A 25965-nucleotide genomic window follows, 5' to 3' on the forward strand; every position below is an offset into this window, starting at 1 on the left:
AAAACGGAAGGAAAAAAACCCCATCTAAATGCAGATTAAAAATACCAGACACACCCGCCATTTTTGACACTTTTATATATATACATATATAAAACAAAATGATGCCGAGATCATACAAATACAATTTAAATAAAATAGACATTTAAAACTTTTCAGCAGTTACAGATGTTCATTGATGTACAATAATCTGTGAATCACTAAATCACATCATTGTTTGGAAATTGACAATTAAATGTTTCATGTAAATATACTATATACCTGTACAAAAAACAAAAGTATAACAAAGCATTGCTATTTATTTAAAATACTGGACTTTGCAGATTTTAGTGTTTGGCTTTTGCTAAACGAGTTCTCAATTCAGGAAGAAGTTCAGGTCAGGAAATGTCTAAAGAACTCCTGCGTCTTCCTCTTCTCCACAAGATCCTGCTTCGTGTCTGACTTCAGAAGCAAGGAGGCAAAAATGGTGACTGTGTATAAAGAAAATATATCAAAAACATTGCACAATAAAGAACAAACACTCACAATGCACTGTATACAAAAGGTCATTTCTTTATTATCAATCTTAGATCTATATTTTGAGTATCATTTATAGGAATGTGGCAAATAAAATTCTTATGTTTTCACGAGTGGTTCTTTTTTCGTAACTTAAATGTTATTTTACAAACATTTACTGACATTCTTTATGAGAAAACAAGTCAGCAGAATATTGACTTTTATTGGTTTTCTCGTTTTAGTTTCTTTTTGCATAGATACGATTTGGACACAAAAGGCTTATTTAGCCTTTTCTTACCCAAGATGCTGACATCTAGTCGATTAATTTCCGAACTCTTCAGGAGTTCACGGAGAAAGGCAGCTAAATAGTTGAACACATTTCTATGGCACTGAGGTAGTAGTGTGGAAATAACCTAAAAGAAAAGTATAAATGTTATATTTCCTATGGAGGATTCCATAATAATTCCATTGCATTAACTGCATACATAAACAGTTCAATGACAAATCAATGCAGTCTGTTGAACTTACTCTCTGACACTGGCTCTCATTGGAGCTGCATTCAAGGCACTGCTGGTAAACAGAGAAAGGAACCACAGGCTCTGGGAGGGCATCCAGGAAGAGAAGCAGAGCCTCTGCCACGGAATGGTTGCTGCCAGCTGCAGTAGTTCAAGTGAAGGATGCATTTTGTTTGCAGGATTAAGATATTATTAGGTGAATAGGACCAAAATATTTATGCACTGCAATTTTGTAGTGTCAAAACGACTTAAATGAGTAAGAACGGCATGTTGTCATTCAATTTTAATTAACATTTATCGACTCTTTAGGAGACATATTGTGCTTTTTTTAATTAAGTTTTCCAAAGCAAGATGGAAAAGGCACACTTTGCTTAAGTCTAATTTTTAAAAATGTTCCTTATATGTATTCTTTAAGATGTTTCACTCCTAACTTACAGCACATGTGGCCCAGTGTAAACTATGGGAAGATAAAGATGGAAAAGCTAAATGTATAACTGCTGATTGTATTGTTTTGTGCATTATTCTTGCTTTGGTTGCTGGAAATAAACCATTTCAAATCAAATCAAAGAAATAGTTTCTACAAGTGTGTGAGGTCAGAGTTCACCACAAACCTTACATCTACCTCAATAACACAAGTCCTGAATCCAGAAAAAGCAATTTTATTGTACAACAACTTCTTTATTTTTAGAAAACCTTGTTTTTTTTTTTTTAAAGAACAATAGCGGATCGAAGGTAGTTAAAGGATACGAAGAGAATCTGGAATCCCTGTGTCGAGACAATCCCTTATTTCTGCAAATTCACTTCGAAGTCCCGGCTGCTGAAAAATATCCTCCTGCAAGTAGATGACACATTTATATCTCCTTCTTCCTTTCACACACTCTCCTCCAAAGTTCAAGTATTTTTAACGTATATAAGCAGAAAATAATAAAGTAAAAATCCCAGATCTTTTTTTGTGGACTGCAAACATCCCAGGTTAGGAGTTCTTTTATAAGCATGAAGCTATTTGGAGGTCAAACTGTATTTCTTTTCTTAAAACTTAGACTATGGGTACAGTAAGTTTTTTTTTTCATCACTTGTTTTTCTGACCTGTTTGACTGCATTCCGAAATAAGTGGTCCACCATCATCCAAAGTTCTTTAGGAATGTCGAGAGGTTTTTCAGTGGTCGCTGTATTCTCAGTTCCAGACATAGCAGCCTAAAAACAAGAACAGTTAGTAAAAACCTGTTAAAACGCAGCAAAAAAAAGAAAAACACTACTACACTTAACCCTTGTGCTATCCTAGGCACTTTAACGTTGGGAGTTGGGTCATCTAGACCCCACTAGACAGTGCGCTGAACCTTTTTTCTTCAATGATTTGTGATCTTCACTGGTGTCCATGGATTACATGAAATCTTTCCACCTTTTTCCACCTTTGTCATGGTAGGGAGAACACGTCAATGTAAGGGTGGGGTCATAGGATAGCACAAGGGTTAAAAGAACGAGTAAGGAAAGATGGCCGTACCAGTTCACGCAGCGCATCTTGTGGCATATCTCGAATAGGTTCCCTCAGGTGGCACAGAGCATAGATGGAAGTGCCATAGCAGCTTTGTAGATAGTTCCCCGTTACGGAGATGAAATAGTCCTTGCCTCGCTCTAAATGAAGGACCAGGATGTCTTCAATCTGCTCCCTGCCGCAGTTAAGATCAGGTGCTGTCCCACGATTTACAAAAACCTCCAGCTCAATATCTGCAGAACCACCTGGATAAAGAGAGGTGCAGATGCAGATGACCGGAACTTCTTTTTTAGGTGTGCAGAATCACTGTGGATTATCACTTTTTAAATCCACACCCAGCAGCCAATCAGAATCGAGTATTCCCCTGGACCATGGTATAACTTTAGAGTGACTAGGTAATTTCTCACCCTTAGCAATGAAACCTTTGGGTGGGTTAGCAGTCAGCCAGGGTTTGCAGTATGTCAGCTCATTGGGTTTCTGGATAAATTCAAACTGACATGGAACTTGTCCATCATTGAAAAGCCTCAGTGTTTGTGCCTGGTGTTCCATGAACTTTATATCCTTGAAGTCAAACTGAAAGAAAACAGATTGAAAAGGCACAATAATAAAAAAAATAAATAAATACTACTGTTCCTTAATGCTCCTCAAGGCACCATGATCACTACACAAATCCGAGGAGGATTTATGAAGCCCAAACACAAAAAATCTTTACCTCTCGCTTGGACAAAGTTACAGATGGGATGCATTCATTTTCCATTTTGTCGATATTTCGTACAATATCTTCAAATGTTTTCTTGTAGGCCTCATCATTAATTCTTTTGATCTGAAAAAAGATTAGAAGAAAATAAGAGGGAAGGTCAAATGCTGAGCTCTATGAATAAAAATAAAAAACAAAAAAGCACAAAGAAGCCGAGTTCTCTTGTTTTCTGTGTCAAAGTTTTCTTGTTGTCAGAATAAAGATGCAGTCTACTTTGACATGTTTCAACCACCAGCCTGCAGTCATACTCGGACGGCTTTGCGTCCGTCATGACAAGTCACCATCAGTTGCTTGTGATGGGCGTGGCTCGCCAGATAAAGGTTAATCCATGCGACCAAGCCCTCTCCACCTGATGAAAGATGAGCATCTCAAGCAGGTGATCGTGTGTGTGCCCCCTCATCTCACTCGCCCTGCTTTTATCTGCTGGTAAAATTGCAATGAATGTGATTTTTTTGGAAACATGTATCGTTTATCTCTCCGCATTGGCGGTGGTGATCTGTGAGAGTTTTGCTGATTTTAGGACGTAACTGTTACATGTAGTTCTTCTTCATGGATTTTGTGTCGTGCCTTTTCTGTTCCCATTTTTATTCTTTGTGTGGTCTTTTTTTGGTGTGAAGGCAAAGTTGAGTTGTCGTTATGTCTGAGTTGACATTGTGAAAGGTGGCAGATCCACTTTTCATTTGCCATTGGTCTTGTTTCCTTACCCTTTATTTTGGTATATCTTTGTCGATGTGCCAAATTTGTGTTATTTTCAATTTCGACCGAAATCTTCATTTAGATTTGCATTCATTCATTCTTGTGTCTCTTTCTCTGCAGCTGCATTGTGAATTTGTCATTCAAATTATTTCTTTCTGCATGTTTTTTCTCAATTTGCTCACCGCCGATCTCATCCTCTCTATTATATGAAAATGTTCTTGCTTTGCATTTAATTTCTTTGGTGTTATTGGTGGAGATTCTATTCATTTTATTTCCACATGTATTCTTGGTGCAATTCTATTCTCCTGTTTGTGTCCTGGATTAAATTGGTTTTGTTTATGCAGCCCTTTTATCTTCTCCAGCCTCCACAATGACGCCCAAAACCTTGACGTAGAACAGAATACAGAACACTAAGACAGAGGGAACAGAAACCAGTTCTAACATTGAATCATGGAAGCCTTATCAAAAAACACAGAAACAACATCATAAATCAAGATGAGAGGGAGGCCCACACTCTGTTACCCTCTTCTCTGGTGACATATTTAAAAAACACGCCAAGACAGGTGCAAAGCCTTCAGAATGCAGATCAGCTTTAGAAACTCGTCAAGGTAAGCTACATCTTCATAAAAAGTAATATTTCTGAGAAAGTAAAGTAAAGGATTTACCCCAATGATGAACAGGGAACTGACAGGTTTGTGGTCACTTGTCTTTAGGGCCATGTGACTCTGATAATGCTGCTGTTTGATGTTTTTTCCTTTCCACAAGACGCGGTCGCACCACGCAGGTACACGGCATTTTTCACTAAATTCATAAGAAGAAGAAAAAAAACGTTTCATTTCAAAATACAACAATCGAGTTGAACTAAAATTCTATATACTTCAACAGTTTTTGATAGTCTGCAGGAAAAATCTGCTTTAGGATTTAAACCAAATAAGAGCTGTGGTAATTTAAGATAAAGTCTTTGTTTTTGTGTAACCCTTGTGCTATCCTAAGCACTTTAACGTTGGGAGTTGGGTCATCTAGACCCACTAGACAGTGCGCTAAACCTTTTTTTTCAATGATTTGAGATCTTCACTGGTGTCCATGGATTACATGAAATCTTTCCACATTTATCCATCTTTGTCATGGTAGGGAGAACACGTCAAAGTAAGGGTGGGGTCATCTAAGATAGCACAAGGGTTAAGTGGCACTGCGACTCTTACTTTGTAGCATCTATATGATCTTCCTTTTTGAACATTACATGAGTAGACATTGACAGACATTCTTATAATAAAGTACTGTTCACTGGTAATTAGGCTTTGATGAGAAATTACCTTGAATCCCAATTATCAGAGCCAGTGTCATATTTGTAGGTTGGTTGAAAATTGATGTCTCCTTCTTCAAAGCCAACAAAGACGGCCTCCTCATCGATTTGCTTTTTGAGCTGAAAATCCGTTTTTGTCAGAAAAGTAGAGCAAATCCACATTAGGGTCATTCAAACTGAATTAAAAAGTAAAAGATTGTCATCATCACCTGATCATAAGAGTGCAGCGTCTCAAAGTCTTTCTTGCTGATCAACTCCTTCACTCCGTCCACATCAAGGTCACTGATTCTGTAGTTTAGGTCCCCGATCCATAAAACCACACTGAACAAGGAAGAATAGAGATGAACACAAAAAGATCCTGAACGTGGAAATGGACAGCATCATGAGCTGGTTTCACGTGAGACTAATTTTCAAGTTAAACCAGTTATGACTAGATTTGTACAAATTATGAACACCTATATCTTTTAGGATTAAAGAATTGCCCTTAACTATGACCACTCCTCTTTATCTGATTGTTTAGCCTTTGATTAGTCATCCATGTCTGAGTATGCTTTGATTCGTTAACTTAAAAATTGTGCTTTTACTGTTGTAACAATTTGTACTTGCACCTTTTTAAAACCAGTTTCCTTCTAACAATTGATCGTTACGCACTCGTGCTTCATGATTGTGAGTGGAGGCTGAGTCAGATCCAGCTGGCGGAACTGAAGGCGACTGCAAATGTCTTTGAAGTCTTGGTTACGTCGCTCATATTCCTCAACGTGGGCAGCAAGGTGAGAGTTGACGACACAGATGTCGGAGTTATGAAAGCGAAAGCGGATGGCCACAGCACCTTTGTTTCCCTGCAACGAAATAAAACCAATTCAGGAAAAACTCAGAAGTGGTGCAAAATAACTGGAAAAACAAAAAACATGACATGAAAGTGTTCTTTTCTGGATCTATTGTTAAACATAAAAAAAAGGAAGTATCTACTCGAGCAACATTTCTTGAAATTTTCCTGCCATGCAATGCTTCAGGAGCTCCACTTTAAATTCGTACGGACTGCTAAAAACAACAAACCACATTTGTAAATGAAATCCTATCAGACGTAGCTAAACAGTGATTATTATTATTAAAAAGCTACACAGAAATGGTGTTTGGACACAGTTGCAGTGGCATGTTGCAAAACAGAGGATGGTTATCTTAAAACACCAAACAGTATAGCAGTTAGGATACATGTTTCAGTTACAAATGCATGAATATTCGTCACCATTCTTCCCATGATGCCGGTCCCCACAGTCTCAGCCTCCAGATCAGAGATGAACTCTGCGTGCTCCGTCTTTACATAGAAAATCAGCATGATGCCCACCAGACGTATCAATTTCACCTAAAGGTAAACAACATTTATATTTAATCAATATGGATCCAAATAAATACATTTAAGTACATTTGAAACACTTATTCTTTTACTTAAACTTTATTTTTAACATTGGAGAAAATAAGCTACATTTTGTCCAGGCGTCCCATCAAGCCCACACAAAGGACCTTTGGATATTAATGCCCTGACATTTATTTTATCCAAATGGCTGAGCTGCTCACTGCCAGTAGCTGATCAGTCAAGTGCAGAAAAAAATGACATGTCATTAAACTGGCTCGTCCACACAGACTCACATTGGATAAATTCAAAAGTCGACTTAAATAAACCAGCGAGGCAAAATGAGGAAGCTAATAAGACACAGTCAGCACTGTGAGAAAAAGGGAAGAATATCAGGCCGACTAACGAGAAGAAAAAGAAAAGTTTGTCAGAATAGGAGGTTTGACCAACAACAACATATTAACCCGTTGTAATTGGTTCCAATAATTACAACTCTAAAGTAGCAATAATCTTTGGTATAAAACAACAAAAAAGGCTTCCTTACTAAAGCATACTTGGCATCTGGGTGCAAACCCTCAGACACAGCCCTTGTCCACTCAGGCTCTTTGGGGGTGTCAGTGAAGAAGAAAGCCTCTTTGCTGAGGTCAAGCTCCTGAAAACTGATGGACAAACAGCAACACTCAAGTCAAACTTCCTGTAGAAACTGTTGACGCTTTATTTGGGTTCTTTTCAGAACATGAAAGCACAAAACTGAAACAGAGCAGTAAACATGCACGGCAAAAAAAAAACCAAAAGAAAACCCACAAGGGGGTAAAACTGCATGCATCTGCAGGAGCGGGCGGGGCAGGAAATGCCTGTCTTTGTCACGGCATTAGGCAGGTCATTGAGAAAGTCTCCATCAGCAGGGTGGACACGACTTACCCCACACAGTAAATGTCAGGAGGATGCAGGGTGCAGCTCAGCCAAGGGCGGAGGCTTTCCTTTGGCGTCTGCCCGTTCACGTTGTACGTGCCTAGAAAAAAACTGATGACACGAGACACGTTTGAGTTTTCACAACGGAGAGATGGGTTTTTGAATCGCAAATGTCCTTCAATCAAGCTAATTTCAAAGACTCAAAAATATGACAGCAATCCAAAATCTATTAGCTGTTGTCACACTGAGCTTCTGTCTGTAAAAAAAAAAGAAAAGAGCTGACATGACATTGTTGTTGGCAGGGCTTCACAACAACAGTCACATTATCATAGTGCTGGTGCTTGATACAAGCAGAGTATTAGCAACAGCAAGACTAGTATGAGAGACACTTCACACCTCCATGCAGACATTCTTAAAGACACTGGTTGAACAATTGGTGCAAAACTGTTGTGGAAACATTCATGCAAGCAGTCATTGAATTATTCTTGGGTTCATTCATCCAAACACTCGTGCAAACCAAACATGACAAAAGCCATTTCATCTAGTGACCAATGAATACTCTTGAAGAAAATGAAGACATCAATTAGACCGATAGAAACTCTGACAAAATATTTTCTACCATCAAAGGTTTAGGAGTTAAACAAAAAAACATTAGGTTACATCAATAGTAAGTTTTTCTTACTGCAAAAAGCACAAAAGCACCATGTACTTATTTGCATATTTCTTATAGTAAGTACAAATAATGTGCAATATTACTAGTCATGCTGAAGCTGCTGTTAATTGTGAAAAAACCCACATCATTTACATCTCCACTGAGAGCTGCTCTGTGGAACCCAGCGTCCTTGCATTCAAAAGCTCAAATGTGACTTTCCACTGACTTCATCTTTTCATTATCAGAGTCCACACTGTCGGAATTATTCCAGAACACAAGTTATTTCCAATATTTCAATTTAATGTCTAGTGATGAAAGGAATTTAACTTTTAAATTGCTTTAAAGTTCCAGGTGGTCAATAAAATCAATAAATCCTTTAAAAAAAAAGTACTGATCCCACATAATTAAGTACATTAATAGCAATATTTGAGTTTTCTGTGCACGACAGATGCAAAAAATGTCACAAAGACAAGAAAATAAGTGATAAAAAGTGGTATAAAAATGAGTAAGTGTGAACAGCAGTAAACTTATAGCCATCAAGTTGTTCTTTTTTTTTAAATAGTCATTCTAAAATTGAAACACTTATGATTACACTGCATGTCTCACTAGAATATTTTTAGATCTTTATCACTCGTTTGTTTAGCTTTCAGGGTTCAAACTACTTATAGACAAAAATATCATGATTATGTCTTCTTCTATTTAAAGATTCAACTAAACCTGAGAGGAAAATGTTCGTACAAAATAACTTGTGTACCGTTAAGTTTATGTTTATGTTGGTTTTAAAATTTACCCAAAAAACAATAATAATTGCCTTCTGTCTCATAGAGACTTGGATCCCAGTAAAATAGAAAATGAATAATGCAGAAAGTCGAGAACCCAGCAGTTTGTTCTACTGACAATGATTAAGTCAGAGTGGCAGATCCCACCTGAAGTTCTCCAGAAAGGTGTACACATCCTCGCTTTTCAGCAGCTCACACTTGATGAGGTTGTCACGCAGGCCAAACTGCGGCATGGCCAGAATCTGTGCTTTATTTTCAGCGGTGTGGCTGGACGAGCGCACCAGGTCATTCCGGTTTTCTCGACTAGAGAAGCTCTGACTGCAAAGCAGAAGATAAGGAGAATATCAGCACTTGAGAACAGAGAGCTTCACAGAAACTTTCTGTCTCACTGCTTAACTGATCTGACATTGCACGCTTGCACTTGCACACTGTAATTGCTCAGCAGCAGTTATTTAGGTCACAACTCGACATATAACCTGTACTTATGTAAAATAAAATGATGGCACAAACAAGCACTTTTCTACAAATGTCCTATTTACGTCTGTTACCCCAATTATTACAAGACTGAGGCTAGAATGAAACTCAAACATTTTGAAGCCACAGAAGCAATAAACACCATACTTAAGAAAATATTGGCATGACTGATGATGTGATCGTGCCAAAGAGCCCACTTGGGGCTGTGGCTTTGAAGCCAATTACGGAATGATGTAACCTGGGAGAACTGTGCTTCTCCCGTTAGACGGCAGCTCAGGTCAGAAGGTTGGAGTGCACCTGTTGCTGTACAACAGGTTGTTTGATTTAAATATGCTACAATACACTGTTATACAACACGGCAAGAAAGGGAAGGCAATGCAGCTTTACAGCACATTTTGTTCATGCAAATAGGAACTAAAAAGAATAAAACACACTTTCCGTTTTCATCTGAGACTTCTGTTACTATGTCACAGGTGTGGAGCTTGGTTTGAGCGCTGCAACTAACAACAACAACAACAACAAAAACAGGCTTTACCTCTCCTGGATGGAGCTCCTAATGGAATTGTCAGAGTCACTATTATTTGTTTTGTCCTTTTCCAAGGTTCCCTTTTTGTCTGATGGTTTTTCTGTTGAAGAGCAGAAAAGGTTCTTAAAATGACTTCATTAACATTTAAAAGTGCAGCACGATTCAGCAAAAAGCACATCTAAAAGACAACAGGTGGGCACAATAAATGGATTCCTCTAAAAAGGGTTGAAGCAACAATTGACATCCACATGAATATTCAAACTGAATTCTGCATAAAAATACTTTTTATTATCGGTTTTCTCACCACATAATACCATCTGAACACAGCAGTTCAAATTAATATTTCTACAACACGTTGGCTTCATAAAACATCTTAATAATAAGTAAACAACAGGAAAAATGCTTACATTTCCTGTTTACTCTCATTAGGATTTGATCAAAGAGGACCAGCAGAGCTGATGGCAACTTTAGGAAATGATGAGTTTTAAACCACAGGAGCAAACTGTTGCTAATATCACTGCCATGTTATAAACGGGAAATCTTTCATAAAAAGAAGCATGTATAAATAAACTGACAGTGAAAATAAGAAGTTCAAACTATAAAAGTATAAAGTAAAATATTATTGTGCCACTAAAAATACTTTCCTTTTGCTTCTTTACCCATTTGAGCAGACAATCTGTTAAGTATTAAATATGGAAGTGAAATTATTCATTAGCAAAATCCATTAAATTGACACATGCACAATATTAATGTGCAGCATGTCACACCACTTTGGAAACAGCTATAATTTACTCTAGAAAACCAACATTTGAACCCCTAAATATTGGAACTTTGTCCTAAATTGTGGGGGGCAAAAAGCAACACTAACAATGATAAATCTAGGCTCAGTTGTTGCTTTAAAAGGACGGGCCGACTTTTCCAGCCGCTTACAGTGAGTGCATTCCAAGTAGCTGGATTTGAAGGCATGAGACAGCATGGGCCCTGTCTCCTGCAGCTTGGCAGCAAACACAGCTGGCTCCAGCTAAATAAAAAAGTTCTTCCAAGCAGAAAATTCAAATCCAAATTCCAAAAGTTTTACCTTCAAACCACACCTGACCTACTTCACAGGATAATGTGATGGGAAGAAAGAAAACACCCTTTTTTTTTTTAAAAAAAAGAGAAAGTTAACCTCTAATTAACTTTTAGGAAAATAAAAAATGCACCAGAAGATTTTATGACACAGAATCTCAAAGGGTTTTGTTTTTGCATGCCCTTTAAAAAAAAAGAAGGTTTATTTATAGTAATAAGCTTTTGACTCAACTCAGATCATTTCAAGAAGACAGACACGAATCAAGAACCAAAAAATGTTACAGCAAAGGGGCAGAGGGTTTCTACCAAAAGGCTGTGAAACTTCGTCCTCTCGGTTTATGAAGAAAGAAAAGATGAACTAGAATAAATAAAGATGAACAATTAGCTGGTTTGTAGTCTTTTCCATAGAGTTGCTACAAATACAACTACACATTAAACCAAACAAGGCTTTAGGTTTCCTAAACAAGCAAACGTTTGACTCTCGACAACAACAAATACGGATCAAATGAAGACACAATGAAACCCTTAAGAGCTGTAGGGGCTTGTTTGAGCAGGACATTACGTTGGAGCACAAATGTGTCATTTCTCACCAGCTACAAAGACAGTCTGATAAGGTCTAAATAACAGGGATTCATGTGTCTTTACCTGTGATTAGTCAGCACCTCACATACACATCAATCCTCTATCTGGCATCTCGCTCTTTGCTTTTAAAACATGAACTAGTCTATATACAACAGCACAAGGTTCACCATTACACAACTTCACCCCTGTTGTAATCCCCACCTATCCTATGTGTGCAGAAAAGAGTCTCATCGAACAGTCATTCATTAGCCAAACTATTCTCATCTTTCAGATGCGTTGAGTTCCATTTGGATTTAATCGTTTTTTATTTTAATTTATTATTATTTTTTTTTTTTTTTACAATGAACTCTCTTAATAAAACTAGTTTTCGCATAATAAAGTTTCAAGCAGAAATAAGTCCCAGAGTTATCGCAAAGAAAATGCTGTATAATTATAAAGCATTAAAGTTGAGAGGTTTGCTCGAGAGTCAGTGTTAAAAAAACAACAAAATAAACAGATAAGATTAAAAAAAATTACAAACTAAAACTTTATGCCACTAAAACATGTTTGTAACACAAACCAGAACAAGTGTCTGTCTGACTAGCGGCATCGTTTCGGTTTTCTTTTTATTTTATCCCCAACTGTAAAAATTAACTGAATTCTTACAAGAATTTTCCTGTAATCTTTTAAACAAAAAAGACACCGTCTGAGCATTTTCGAAGCGTAAGCTAACCGAGCTAAATTTAGCCCATTTGAATGTTACCACACGTTAGCATTAGCTCAGGAAGCTAGCTAATCTGAGCTATCTGATCTCATCTGCCTTCGTTTCTTTGTGGTTAACAAAATAAACCCGAACACGGATTTTTCATACCAGAGACTTTCATCGCCCTAGACATCTCCTTGTATCGATTCCACGCATTCTGGGCAGGAGACCAAGGTCCGGCACATTTCAGACCTGCCCATGCTAACTCTGTAGGAGGAGTTTACAGTAACCTGCCGCAGTCAGAATGACAAGCTGCTGCTGCAGAAAATGCCAAAGGAAGTTCGCTTTTCTTCTTCTTTCTCCTGAGTTCACACGGCATGCCGAGATAACGGCCGTTCACTTCAAAATGAAAAGTTCACTGTAAAACTCCCCGATAAATGAACCAACCCTCCTTAAAGTGACATTAACCACCCATGTAAAGTCATGGGGTTCCTGTGCATTCTGTTTTGCATACAACCCATGGCTGAAGTTGCAAACATGGCGGTGTGTGTTGTTTGCATGACACAACAGACAATAGCAGACACAAAGAACTCCTTCATGTGATCAACTTGCATATTTTGCCTTCAGGGGATTTCATGGTACAAGTACTGGTAACTTTCAGTTTGGACATAAATAAATTTATGTTAAAGTCCAGAAGAGGTGACCTGCAGACACAGCCACACTCTGTCCACCCATTGGGGGGCTAATCCTACCCCATAATGTTCAGACTAAGCCGTGGATTTGGAACTCACAACCTTCCAATCTAGGGGGCAGACGCTATCCCACAAGGCCACTGAGCTATAAATGTGCAGGAAAACCCAGTTGCATTCAAACAAAGTGGTCATTTTCCAAACTGCATAGCTTTATGATGCAATCTTCACACTTTATTAATGAAATACATTAGGGGCCATTTTCCTTAAATGAAAAGTGAATGTCTGTGAACTTCAATAAATAGTTAAACATGTCAAACCTCCTTCTTGATGCAGGCTGTACTTTGTGAGATTAGTACCCAGGGGGGTGGGGGCTCCTTTCACACCTTTGGGGGCTTTTTGATACTTGCTGATCCAGTCAAACTTGAGCTCCTGCATGGGAGACCTGCAAACATCTGGATAAAAAAAGGGGAGAGAAAAGAGTCATTTATTGCAGATCAACTAAATTATGTATATATTTTTCATTACAGTGGCCCACAGACAGGTTAACAAAAGAGACTCCCCCAAACCACTGTGGTGTGTCATGGACATCTCCCTCCATTGTGAAAATTGTGAGCTAGTGGTGAATGTCACACTTCCCTGACAGCAAACTGTCTTTGAGTATGTCTAAGGCGCGTCGATTACACATTTCCCAATGGTTTCAGGAGAAAAGAGAGTCAGTTAGTTCAAAATGAGTACTGAACAGGAAATTACAGACTTTATTGGAATAGTTGCCACATAATGCTTTTGCAAATGGTTGCTTTGAGAGGAAAAGGCTATAAACGCTGTCGCCTTTTTCTATCCGCCTGCTCTCGTTCTCTTTGCACCACAAGATGTTATCAGTTTGCACGACAGACTCAAGTGTGAACATGCATCAACCACACTCACCTGCAGTCACACAGACATGTTCTGTGCATCAATTCAAACATAAAATAAATATTTTTCAGTTTTTACATACTAAAACAGCATTTTGGGTCTTTTTTAACAAGTTTCTTGTGGCTTTTTTATGATGATGGAGGACATATACAAAGAAAATTAAGCTTAAAGGCCCGTACACACCGGGACGAATTTCGCGCGCGATTTTTGCCGACATTTAACGCCTCGTGACTAAACAAAGGGCACCAATGAGAGTGTGCACACCGACGCGAAAAAACGCCACGCTTTGACGCGTGGCGGAAAAAAAAAAAACGCCTCGGGTTCGTTTTTTTTTTGACGCGTCGCGTCGAAATCTATTCGACCAATGAGAACGGCGCTTTTGCACACGTGTCTGGAGCCTCTGAAGTTACAGTAAAACACAACTTGGGGGCGCTCAAACACAAAACTGCCTTGCTGAGCACACATACCAGCGAAGAAGATAGACGCCGAGTTGCATCTACACAGCCGCGAAGAAATAATGACGGACATTTTAAAATATCCCCGAACCAAGCACCAGTTGGAGCAACCAGTGCTTGAAATATTCATGTTTTCTTTGTATTATTCGGACAAGCGCGTAAATACTTGCTCTCTTCTTCTGAGTGAAAAGCGACTTTAAGAAGCGTAAAGTTGCGCAGCGCCACCTTGTGTACAGGAGTATTTCTGTTTTATATTAAGCGCCATCTAATGTCAGGGAATGAAATTGCATGTTCACTCCACTCATCGTCAGCGAAAATCGCCTGGGTGTGAACACAAAAAACGTGGCGAAAAACGCCTGGCGAATATTCGTCCCGGTGTGTACGGGCCTTGAAATTGTATTTCTTTATCAAAATTGTTGTGAATCAGGAGCTGACAAAAAAAAGGTGTTTAAAAAAGAGCTTATTTGTATGTTGGGCGGGCCACAAGCTCCCTGCTCTGCTCCATTCTGATGCATCCACCTGTAGAGGACTAGATCCAGGCACGTCTTTGTTTTCCTCGTCTGAACTGGCATCTGCCTCAAAACTTGTCTGGCTGGACAGCTCCAACATTGCTCACCAATTGTGTTGCACCGCTAATGTTAGGTTGAGGGTTGTGAGGGGCTGTAAGCTAGTGGGAGAGCGTGTAAACAGAGAAGGCTGGCTCCGCACCTGAACTCTAGTGTAAATTTCTGCCGCTCTGCAAAAGCTATGATCTGATGAAACGACATGTTTTTATTTTTTGGCATAATTGTAAAAACAAAGACAACGGGGAACATTTTTAAAATGTTCGATCCCACTCCGATCGATCAGAAGATGATCGATCGGAGTGGGACTTTAAGGTAGCTTCAATAAAACCTTCAACCTACCACTCCACGCTTTGTTGACTTCAGAGAGGAAGAGGCGCGAGTGGGACCCAAAAGGAAGTTTGAGCTCCATCTCTTTGTGCTTGTAGGTTATTCTCACCCGAGTATCTGTGCCTAAAATAAAGGGACAAATTGATAAGGCAATGGTTCTTATTATGCGGCAAAGAATCTGCCCATCATATTGTGACTGACGGCAACTTACCCACAACAAATAGCTGCTCTGGCGAAGAAACTGCAGAAAGTTCAGTGATGAATGTCACGTTAAAAAAGGTCATTTCTAAATGCAACTTTATGTCCTGCTTATTGGAAATTTTTAGAAGAAGAAGATCAAATTACATTTACCTTCGACAACAGAAAAATCAAGCGAAATGGGGAGAACGTCCTCCAGGGAAACATCGTCAGCGGTGATGGCCATCCTTCGATGAGTGTAAACGAAGAGTCTGGGAAATCACACGACATCATTAGGAAATGTTTTTCTCCAATAAAAGGTCAAATTAACTTTAAAATACTCTACAAAAGGAACTACAATACGGGAGGTTTTTCTGTGCAGTCAAGTTTACAATTTACAAAAATACCAAAAGGAATCTTTGCAGACGATTGAAGAAGTTCTCAGGATATTTGTAACCAAGTTCATACAGAAAGTGTATTCCACCCTGAAAAAGGCGGGTGTGAATGCTGAAATGAGTGCTTTATCGGTTTGAGTAAGTCTGTTTAATTTCCAAAATCTGATTCCAACTTACGCCTTTTCATTTGCAGACTCCACCAGTCCCAGCAAGCGGCTTTCTGTGCTGTTATCATGGATGATGTCACACTGGACGGCATGTTTTCAGTTTAGTTAAGGACACAGTCACGTCAAAGTTTGTTGTAAATATATTTTAAGGACGATTTCAAAATCTTTTTCTTCAAATTCAATAAAGACAGAGTTCCACATGATGATATTTTATCATAATTAGCTTCAGTCAAGGGTAAATAAGTTATTTTAGATCACTATTAGCAGAATATTGTGCTTTCTAAGGAAAATTTGTTTTTTTTAATTATAAAATAGTCGGTTTTACCTCATAACTATGTTCAACTGTTGCCCCTCAAGAAGATTTGGTGCAAAATGTGCAAACATGACAAAATATTGAAGAAGAGGGACCCAATCCTAAAAGCCCAACAAAAATCCAAATTTCATGACAGCTGCATATGGGCCATGATCTTCATTTTTAATTCAAATAAACCAGACATTTTAATTGTTCAAAGCGTAAATGACATTTGAGTTTGTCTAACAGAGATACATCTTGAAAGACTCAGACCATCACAACCCTGAACACTCGCAGTATGAAGCCATAGCGCTGCAGGGACGACGTCCCACTTCCTAAAGCCCCCAGCCAAAAAGTTAAAGCACAGGTGTGCATACATCTTTCAAAACTGACAAACAAAGCGCACAAATGAGATCTGAAGTAGTGTTAAGTGTTAAAAAGACCCTCAAGTGGCAGAGGTTTCATATAAATCTTAGTATTGGTGTCTTAAAGGCTCACAGAATTCTGATGATCAGGTTGCGTTGTGGACCCACTCCTCTTTCGAGCTATTTTCAAATCATTCCGTGTTCCAGTTTTGAGCTAAAACCCAACAAACCCTGTCATTTTCTAAAACATAGTTCCTGCAGAGCAGCAGTACTTTGTGATAAATTTGCCTCTCATTTGTGTCAGGACACAGAGTAAGCCTGCTCCTCCTTTCCCTTTCCATTTCCATTGGTGAGAGCTCTCTGTTTACACTCTCCACTAGCTTACAGCGCCTCAACCTAACATTACCGGTGCGTGGACGTAGTCGGACGTCAGAATGGAGCAGAGCAGGGAGCTTGTGGCCTGCCCAACATATTTTCTACAATCACAAATATGACCGTTTTCAGCATTTTTCATCTGCTCCTGATTCACAACAATTTGGATAAAAAGAAAAAGCTCATTTTCTTTATGCCCTGCATCATCAGAAAAACGCCACCATTTTCATCAAAGTGGGTCTTTGAATGTATATGATTGGGGTGGACATTTTTAAAAAAATTCTTCCATCCAATCCTTTTTGATCACTTAATTGTTTTTGTGTCTGTACCGAACACAGTTAGTTTGGTCAGCTAGGTGACCAAAAAACAATCATCATATTTTCTTAGTTTTCAGGGAAAGCACATGTGGTTAAAACCTTCTTTTCACATTTTAGGGCAAACGCAAACACACCCTCCATCACTGATGACAAAATGCTGCCACCTTGTGGAGGAAGTGAAGCATTACAGCCCTAAAGATGTTTTTGCGAGGTCTCCACCAACCAAACCAGTTTTTTAAAAAAGAGGTCATTACTAAGGCACCGTAAAACCTGTTCCTGGGTGAATTCATGTATTATCTTACCAACGTGGCTCCTAATGCACAGACACGCAAGTGAGAACAAGGTCAATAAGGCCTCGTGAGCTGTAACCCTCACCCTGAACCCCCCCATTCACCCAACGCACGGACCAGCGCGCGCATGTCTCAAAAAGATACGATGGAGCAGTTTTCCTCTTCCTCCAAAGTTTCTTGAATGGCGACGGATTGATCCATGGCGAGAACTTCAGTTCCAGTTCAAGGCGAAAATTCGGCGGAGGACTTGAGAGGGACTTGGCCCAGTTAGGAGGTCTCCTCGAAGGAGGAGCAGCGTGGACGCCGACGCCTCAGCGGAATCCAACATTATTCTGAAACCATGTCTTCCTCATCCAGCCCGACCCGGTTTGCCACGACTCAGATCCCCGCCGCCGCGCTGACGTCACACGTGGGCTGTCATTTAGGATCTTTATTTTGGGCTCAACATGGCAGAAAAAGACAAAAAATGTCTGCCCTTCTTCTGTGGAAAAAACTTTGAACTATTTATTATAGTGGCATTTTAAATGATTATGAGGTTTCTGAACAAGTTCAGCACTTTTTATTGTTTTTTTTACAAAGACAATGTAAATGTCCACAGTTGTATTTGTATTCCAAATAAAAATTGTTAAGGAAATATTACATGCATTTGAATGTGTACAATGTAAATTATGTCCACGTTGAATAATTTTTGTTGTAATAATAACAATAATAATAACAATAATCATTGTTTCAGATATAATAAAAATTTTTTTTTTTTTTAAATGATTTTATATATTTGCTTCTTTGTTCCATCCACATCTTTTTAAAAATGGTTTTGGAGGAATGTCCTTTTGTATTATAAACTTATTTCTTTAAATTTATCTTTAAATAAAAAAAACATTTTAAATAAAAAAACACAACAGAGATTACGAAAGCTTTATTTTAAGGCACACATTTTGCATTTTTTACATTTCACAAAAATAGAGTAGAATAACACAATTTCTAGCATTTACACTGTAGTGTTTTACCATGAAATACACTTTGGAAACTACATGGTGTAGACATTCAATTAACAATCCACAAAATTAAAAGACAAAGAGTAGCTGAGCGTACTGAATTGCACTATTCTGAATAAAGTTTCCACTGATGAAATGTAATTTTAAATGTTCACAACTTCCTGTGACAGTTCAACATTCGTGTCTCATAAAGTGCGAGTTAAATTAAAGCTGCGTTTGTTCACAGTAATTTGGAAACAGAATAGAAAGACTGTATTTCTAAAACAGTTATGATGCAGACAGGATGGTCTCTCTGTGCTCTGACTTACCTGCTCATTATGTCTTCATAGTTTTGATGTTCAAGAATAATATAAAGAGGTGTTGTCTTTCAAAATAAAAGTCAAATCAAATCATATAAAAAAAAATTGGTAAGAAGAGTGCTAAAACAGTTATATTGGATCATAAATTCATGAATAAAAGATAGGATTAATATATAATTTATTTGTTATGGTAAATAATGTTTGTAATCCAAATCTGAATGGATCATGTTGTTTTTGCTGTGACGAATTATCAAATGAATATTTTTCTTGAATTAAAAAAATAACATCCAGAAAACATTAATACACAGAACTATTGACATTGAGGAAACAGAAATGACAAATTTAGCTGATTATTGTTGTATTGTTACATGCATTTTAAAGTGATTATTGGTGAAAAAAGTTTCAAATTTTTTTGTTTTGCATTTTATGTGGAATTATGTAACCATCTAGGTTAGCTACAAAATGAAAAACAGTGCAGCAGAGGAGGTCATGCAGAGTAAGTAAGTGATCAGTTGTGTGTGAGGGCCTCTTATAGCAAAGGAGGGGACATTGAGAGTGCCATTTAGCATAAGGCAGGAGGTCTTGGAGGCAATGCAGCACTCCAGATAACATGGAGGCTGTGTGGAAGCCGTGCAGGCAGCGGAGCCGGTGCAGTTTGCACAACCCGCCGTCCACTGTACTGCAGAATTCACCGTCTCCTTTTTCAACTGTAACAAAAAAAGTTATAAGAAAAGTTATAAGTTATATATGCCTTTATGTCTATATGCCTGTCTGCCTTTGCCACCTCACCTCAAGAAGGAAAAAGCCAAAAATAAAAAAAGCACATTTGTTCCAAGCGTGTCAAACAATTTTAGTATTTCATCCATTTGCTCATCCAAATGTATACAGCAAGTATTTATTTGCAGTTAAAAGTCCAAAAATATAATAAAACTAAATAGTTTATCTACACAAACTAGGTTTTTACAAGTGTTTCCCAATTCCTGAATCATTTAAATTTATTTTTCCTTTCCTTTATTTAGAAATTACACAAAATTATTCAAATAATATGCTTGTGATGACTATTAATATATTAATAAACATCCTTACGCATCAAATTTTAAACTTATTTTTATAACATTATGCTGAGAAAACATTGTTATATATAGCCAGTTATAATATTGGAAAACTGATATTTTATTTAGCTAAAATGGAAAGGACCACTCTTTGTATGTCTCACCTGACAGTTGGGCTTTGATGTGGGGCATGTTTCAAAGTTTTTGTTCTTAAAACTTAAGTAGCAGGTTTCTCCTGTACATGTTCCCATTTCACACTTGTTTCCCTAGAATACAGCAAACAAAAGACAAGGATGCAACAATTAGGTCTGTGCAGTTTTAGGTATTGTCATGCCTTTAGAAGCACTTTTCAAGTCCAAAATATATTAATACAAACCTATAACAAACAGAAAGTCTTTTCTGTAGCTTTATGACAATGCAACAATCAAGCAATAACATTTCACAACTTTGATAGATAATCCACTTTTTTGTCCTTACATTGTTCGTTGTTGTCATGGTAGGCGCAGCGGTGGGTTGAGGTGCTCTTGTAGTTGTTTTAGTGCTTGCTGTCATAAATAAAAAAGAATTCCATTGTAAAACCGCAAGCTTGCTAACAAAAGTATGATCTTGCTTGATAGTGCCTCAGAACACGGCAAAGACAAGAAGAATGTCAATAATGCTGAATGCTCTTCTGCTCTTTACCTGTGGTTGCTGGCATCATGGATGCAAAAGTGTCATTGAGACATCCGGTGGAATTGCAGCATTTCTCAGAGCAGTTGGTGTCAGAGCTGTTGACACAGCTCATTGCACAAGAAGAGCTGCAGCTGACATTGTACTGCATGTATGCTGTCCTCAATAGCTGACAAAATAAAACACCAGTTTCTGTCATTGACTCTCTCCGCTTCTATTAATCAGTAAGATTTCTTCAGGAACATTGATAATTCTGCTACTGATGGGGTTTAGCAGTGTGAGATAAGTGTCAATTACTAAACATGGGCTTAGTTGTATTTTAAAAATCAGTTACCCTACATTGTTATTAAAACATATCAACGCTTTGCCTTGGTTTTGAGTAGATTTTCTCATTACCTGGCAGTTGTACTCAGAAGAGCATGAAGTGGCGTTCTCACTGGAGTACTTTGCGTAGCATTCCGAGTAAGAGCAGGTGAATGAGGGGCAATATAGCTGTGTATGAGCATGTAAAGATCAGTATAGGCAAAAAGTAACAAGAACAAGGTGTGACAGAAACCAGCACACTAATATAATTAAAGTAGACTTGCCATGTCTGATGAAGAATTCTTCACAGAAGTCCCATTTGTGTTTGTGCTACCTATAAAAAAATAAAAAATAAAGATTTTTAGCGTCAGATCATGAACTGAAATGACCATGACAGTCATAATAATACATGGCTGTATTTTCGTCAGATCATGAACTGAAATGACCATGACTGTCACAATAATTCATTGCTGTATGTTTTGCAGATCTTAATCAAACTGCAAAGCTTTTATTGTGTCAGAAGGGACACCAGCAGAGAAGGACATCAGTGAAGTGAAGAAGCCAGAGTCTGAAGTCATGGAGGAGAATGGAATTCAAATATTAGACTAACTTGTGTTGAAAAACCCTCCTACAGAAAAAAGGAAACCTTTATCAATGAGTTCTGTTCTGTTGTTGAATTTAAAATTGCACTCCAGTCATAAATGGCTGGAGTTCTGCATGTAAACTTACTTATTCTGGTCTTTCAGATTCTATTTGGCACTGCTGATAACCTTGATCTGGGTTATGAGCAGTAGTAGGGTATAGTTTATCTGGAAAACCAGACTCTGGGTTTTAAGGGGTACAGTCTGTCATCCCTGCAGATTTTGCTGCAACACTTACAGTTTCTTGTCTACTTAAAATTTCATTTATGTATAGATTTTTGTGTCAAAAGATTTCTAGTAATTCTGCAAATAAGTATTGTGTTTAGAATGTTGGATTTAATTCCACTGTAGATTTATTTGTCCAAAACCTGTCTGATTGGTGAATTTAATTCTATAATAACTGCTCTTAAACTCTTATGTCTACCACAGGAATCTAAAGAAAGGCAAGAAACACCAGCCAGCCAAAGGTAGAGGAAGCATACTATGCAGCACCCTGTTTCAGTTGATGCCAGAATATCCTATGCTTGACAGAGGTAGGTGCTGTTGGATACCATGCCTTCAGTGATGGTTGTGAAAGACTGGATGGTAGTAAATGTGGAGCCTCCGGAGGTGGCTGTGAGAGACTGGGGGCTGTGAGGTGTTGAGCCTCCGGAGGTGCTGGTGGAGGAAAGCGTGCTGTGAGATGCTGAACCCCTAGAAGCAGCTGTAAAAGACTGGGTATTTTTAGGTGAAAAGGCTTGAGGAGAGGTTGTGAGGATCGACATGCTTTGTAATTGAGGGGGTTGAGTGATACTTGAAGAATAGAGGGTGTCAGACGTTAAGCCTTTGGACGTTCTGGTCAAAGAGAGGGTGGTAGGAGGTATTGACCCTGCGGAGTTGCCTGTGGCAGAAAGGTTGCTTTTGGTGGTTGAAAGAGGCTGGGTCATATGGAGTACTGACCCCACAATCATGTCAGTAACATCAGTTGGACGTGTAGAGGTTCCAGAGGTGGTTGTGAATAAATGGGGCGTGTGGGATTCAGAGCTTCCAAAGTTTACTTTGGTTGAAAGGGTTTTGTGGGTTTGTAAAGCTTCAGATATAAGAGAAGGGCTGCTGTCAGTAAAAGTAAAGATGCGTTTGGATGAAATGCTTTCAGTAGTTGCAAGAGGCTGGGTGCTGTGGAATGTTGAGCCTTGCATGGTGTCTGTGGACAAAGGGGAGGTTCGGGATGCTGAACCATCAGATGAGACTGTGGAAGACAGAGTGATGTGGGATGATGAGTCTCGGATGACACCCATAGAAGTAAGGGGGCTCTTGGGTGAAATATTTTCAGTCGTGGTGACATAAAACTGGCCACTCAAGGAGGCTGAGCCTTCAGAGGTGTCAAAAAATGTGGTTTGGGGTGCTGTGGAAGACAAGGTACTTTCGGATGGAAAGCTTTGAGAGGTGGTTGCTAGAGATGGGTAACTCTGGGAAACTGAGAATCCTGTGTTGCTTGAGGTAGAAGGGATGAAATGGGTGGATGAGCTTTCAGATGTGACTGCAGTTAAGAGTGGGATGTGAGTGGACAAGGCTCTGGTGATGCCTGTGGGGGAAAGGCTTTCAGAATTGGCTTCAGGAGAACTCCCGAAAAAGGAACTTCTGGTGGTGCCTGTGGGGGAGGGAGGGATGTGGGATTGTGAAGTTTCCAAGGGAACTGTGGAGGAAAGAGTGGTTCTGGACAAAACCATCTCTGAGGTGACTGTGTAAGACTGAGTGTGGTAGGATTCTGATTCTCCAGAAGTGCTTGCGGAAGGTAGAGTTCTGATGGACAGTAAGCCTCCAGGGTCGGCCGTTGTTGAAACAGGGTTCACGGATGAGATGTTTTCAGAGGTGACTGGGAAAATTTGGGGGCTCTGATATCCTGTGTTTGAGGACATTTTGTTGGTAGTGGTCTTTACAGTACCTCCAGTGGCAGTAGAAGCAGAACTGCTGGCGTACATTGAGGAACTTTCAGACATGGCTGTGTTTTGTGAAGTCGCTGATGTGGTAACAGAAGATGATTGGACGGTAGCTCCAGTGCTGGAGCTGGAAGAGAGTTGGGTTGCAGAGGTACTTTGGGACCAAGTCATGGGTGTCACAGTGGAGTTCTGTCCAGATACTAGGGATGGAGGCAGAAGGAGTCCCAGTAGAAGCAAGTAGAGAAAACCTGCACAGCATTCGGGGAAGAGGAACAAGAAAATGACCATTAAAAACTGTGTTCTTTTGCTTTTCAGGAAGCCCGAACGTGTACAAATTATTAACACATGCTTTTAATGAAGCCCCAAGAGCTTTGCTTGCCAGAACTGATAAACTGTAAATGTTTTCCTATCTATGCTTCTTTCTGTACTGAGAACAAGCTGCACCTGTAACACTCCCTGCAGGCTGTTTGGAACTTATGATGAAGAATTCAGATTTTTTTGGGTTAATTTCAAGACAACTGCATCAACTGTTGATTCATTGTGTTACTGACAACTGTTAATGCTCTATACAGGGCTTGATGGTTTAAAGGGGTATATTATTTTGAGTAAACAAACACCAATTCAATGCTGTTGAGTGGATTAGACTGCTGATATTTCAAACCTCTTATTCAGCATGTGCTTTGGCTTTACGGTTCGGCAATTTCAAACATTTAAGTTAAGACTTTGTTGACTGAACTAACTACTGTTGTGAAATTTTACGAATGTCAATCTCAATGTCAATATCGATGAATGAATATAATGACCTAAAGTTTGGAGCACATACTTCAGGTACTTGCAGGTTAAACTTGAATAATTGATTACTTTAAATGAATAATTCAGAGTGGACTCATCTTTTCATATTTCTTTCATTGCCACAATCAAGTTAAAATATTCAGAAATACTTTACTGGCTGCACACAAAAAACACCCAAAGAAAATAAACATTTTTATTGTCTCTATGAATAATCAAATTATCTTGATAGAGCATTATATGGATAAATGAAAATGCTATTCAGAGCCCTACATATTATAAAATATGTTGTAATTATAAAGAAAGAAGTGCTTTTTTTACCTGTACCCCTCATTAAATTAATCACAGCCATGATCTTACAGGGGGAAGAGGAGGCAGTTATTTGTCCAGTCTGCAAAAGTACCACAAACATTAAATTAATTCTTACAAAACAAAACGTATAAACATGTTTCTTTTAACACCCAATGAATTTCAGATAGGATAAACTAACAAACAGATGGAATAAACTAAGCCTCAAGCTCAATTTATGTGATGACAAAGGGTCTTTATGAAGGATGACAGTGTGGCGCAATCCAGGGTGTTTACCCATGGTAATGGTGTGCTGAATAAGAGTCGTGCTCTTTCATTGTGACCCACCTGGGCAGTTCTTTTGATCTGTGGTCTGGACTTTGTACAATCCTCTAATTGTTCTGATGAAACTGATCTCATAATTGTTCCATCCCAGCTTTTGAGAACAAATACGTGGATGCGGAAAGGACCAACTTCTAACCCAATAATTTTCCACAAAGTGAAACGGGAGATAGAAGAAAAGCCCACTGAATCCAAAATGTTGTTCTTGTTAAAAACAGTTAAGTGTGGTGACTCAGTTATCTCATATTCATTGAGACGGTTTGACGGTGAACACAATTAAAAAGTGTTTGTTCCTTTGATTAGTCCTCGTGGGAGAGCTGCTAAGTGCTAAGACTTGTTTTTTCCTTTCTCCCCTGGATCCTATTATAACCTCCTTTGGGTACGACACCTTGGAAACTGAGTTACAAAGGTGTAATTTGGATTTTAACTTTAAAAAAAAACATTACTTCTGACTTTGAATCAGAAAAAGACAAGTTTGGATTTTAGAGATTGGTACAAAGTGCACAACATTTTTTTTCTGTTGCAAAGACCTTATTTAAAAAAATGCTTTTTCTTTTCTTGCTGTAAAGTTGAACTTTTTGACTGTTTTTGTTGTCAGAATCATTAGACAAGCACTCTAAGTATCCTAGTATCTAAGATGGAAAAATCAATGTTGCTGCAGGAGAAACATCATCAAATTTTAAAGTAAAATAATGTTGAAATGTTTAAAAGGATTCATTCGTCTTTGAGGCAGACCTTTAAAGCAAAAAACAGATATGCAAAAAGTAGCATCTTTGTTTTTGACCTGCTTCACTTTTACTTCTTGGTCATAAAATTACTTTAATTAACTAAAATAATCTCTTAACTTCTTAACTTGAAGCCAACAAATTCCACTCACCTGTGGTACACTGCACCTGGGATTTTGTCCGCCGTGGATAAAGTGAATGATCTTTCTCTCTGCTTGCTTTTTTCTGTTGCTTTCTCCGTCGCCTCCCCTTTTACTTCCTGCTGACAACACTGCGACGTAACAAGTGGAAACTCTCCCCCACAGCTGAGGGAGAGGAGGTGACCATAGAGCCCT

General features: G+C 38.6%; 2 protein-coding genes across 4 annotated transcripts; both read right to left on the reverse strand.

Annotated features, from left to right (window-relative positions):
- Positions 1-58: 58 nt before the first annotated feature.
- inpp5b (inositol polyphosphate-5-phosphatase B) lies at positions 59-18018 on the reverse strand. 3 transcript variants are annotated; one of them, XM_078933632.1, is made up of 23 exons: positions 17753-18018; positions 15983-16053; positions 15585-15682; positions 15445-15474; positions 15246-15356; positions 13291-13425; positions 9959-10049; positions 9097-9267; positions 7528-7629; positions 7151-7265; positions 6502-6618; positions 5907-6094; positions 5465-5576; positions 5266-5375; positions 4618-4753; positions 3212-3322; positions 2907-3072; positions 2509-2744; positions 2094-2201; positions 1755-1839; positions 1021-1148; positions 791-905; positions 59-467 (listed from the first exon to the last, which is right to left on the reverse strand). In XM_078933632.1, the coding sequence occupies exons 1-23, from the start codon at positions 17807-17809 to the stop codon at positions 370-372; spliced, it is 2691 nt and encodes an 896-aa protein (XP_078789758.1). In that variant the 5' UTR covers positions 17810-18018; the 3' UTR covers positions 59-369. The 3 variants fall into 3 exon arrangements, with proteins under 3 accessions (XP_078789758.1, XP_078789757.1, XP_011483927.1); XM_078933631.1 differs by having other exon boundaries at positions 15983-16061; positions 17752-17966; XM_011485625.4 differs by lacking the exons at positions 13291-13425; positions 15246-15356; positions 15445-15474; ... (1 more) ...; positions 15983-16053; positions 17753-18018 and adding an exon at positions 12450-12826.
- Positions 18019-18509: 491 nt separating this feature from the next.
- LOC105355990 (uncharacterized) lies at positions 18510-25965 on the reverse strand. Its single transcript, XM_011485626.4, has 9 exons — positions 25783-25965; positions 24597-24666; positions 23492-23734; positions 21211-21260; positions 21020-21115; positions 20636-20792; positions 20432-20499; positions 20119-20220; positions 18510-19609 (listed from the first exon to the last, which is right to left on the reverse strand). The coding sequence occupies exons 2-9, from the start codon at positions 24625-24627 to the stop codon at positions 19358-19360; spliced, it is 999 nt and encodes a 332-aa protein (XP_011483928.1). The 5' UTR covers positions 24628-24666; positions 25783-25965; the 3' UTR covers positions 18510-19357.

Source organism: Oryzias latipes, chromosome 16, assembly GCF_053564925.1.
Source record: "Oryzias latipes strain Hd-rR chromosome 16, Olatipes_Hd-rR_3.1".
NCBI classification, from domain to species: domain Eukaryota; kingdom Metazoa; phylum Chordata; class Actinopteri; order Beloniformes; family Adrianichthyidae; genus Oryzias; species Oryzias latipes.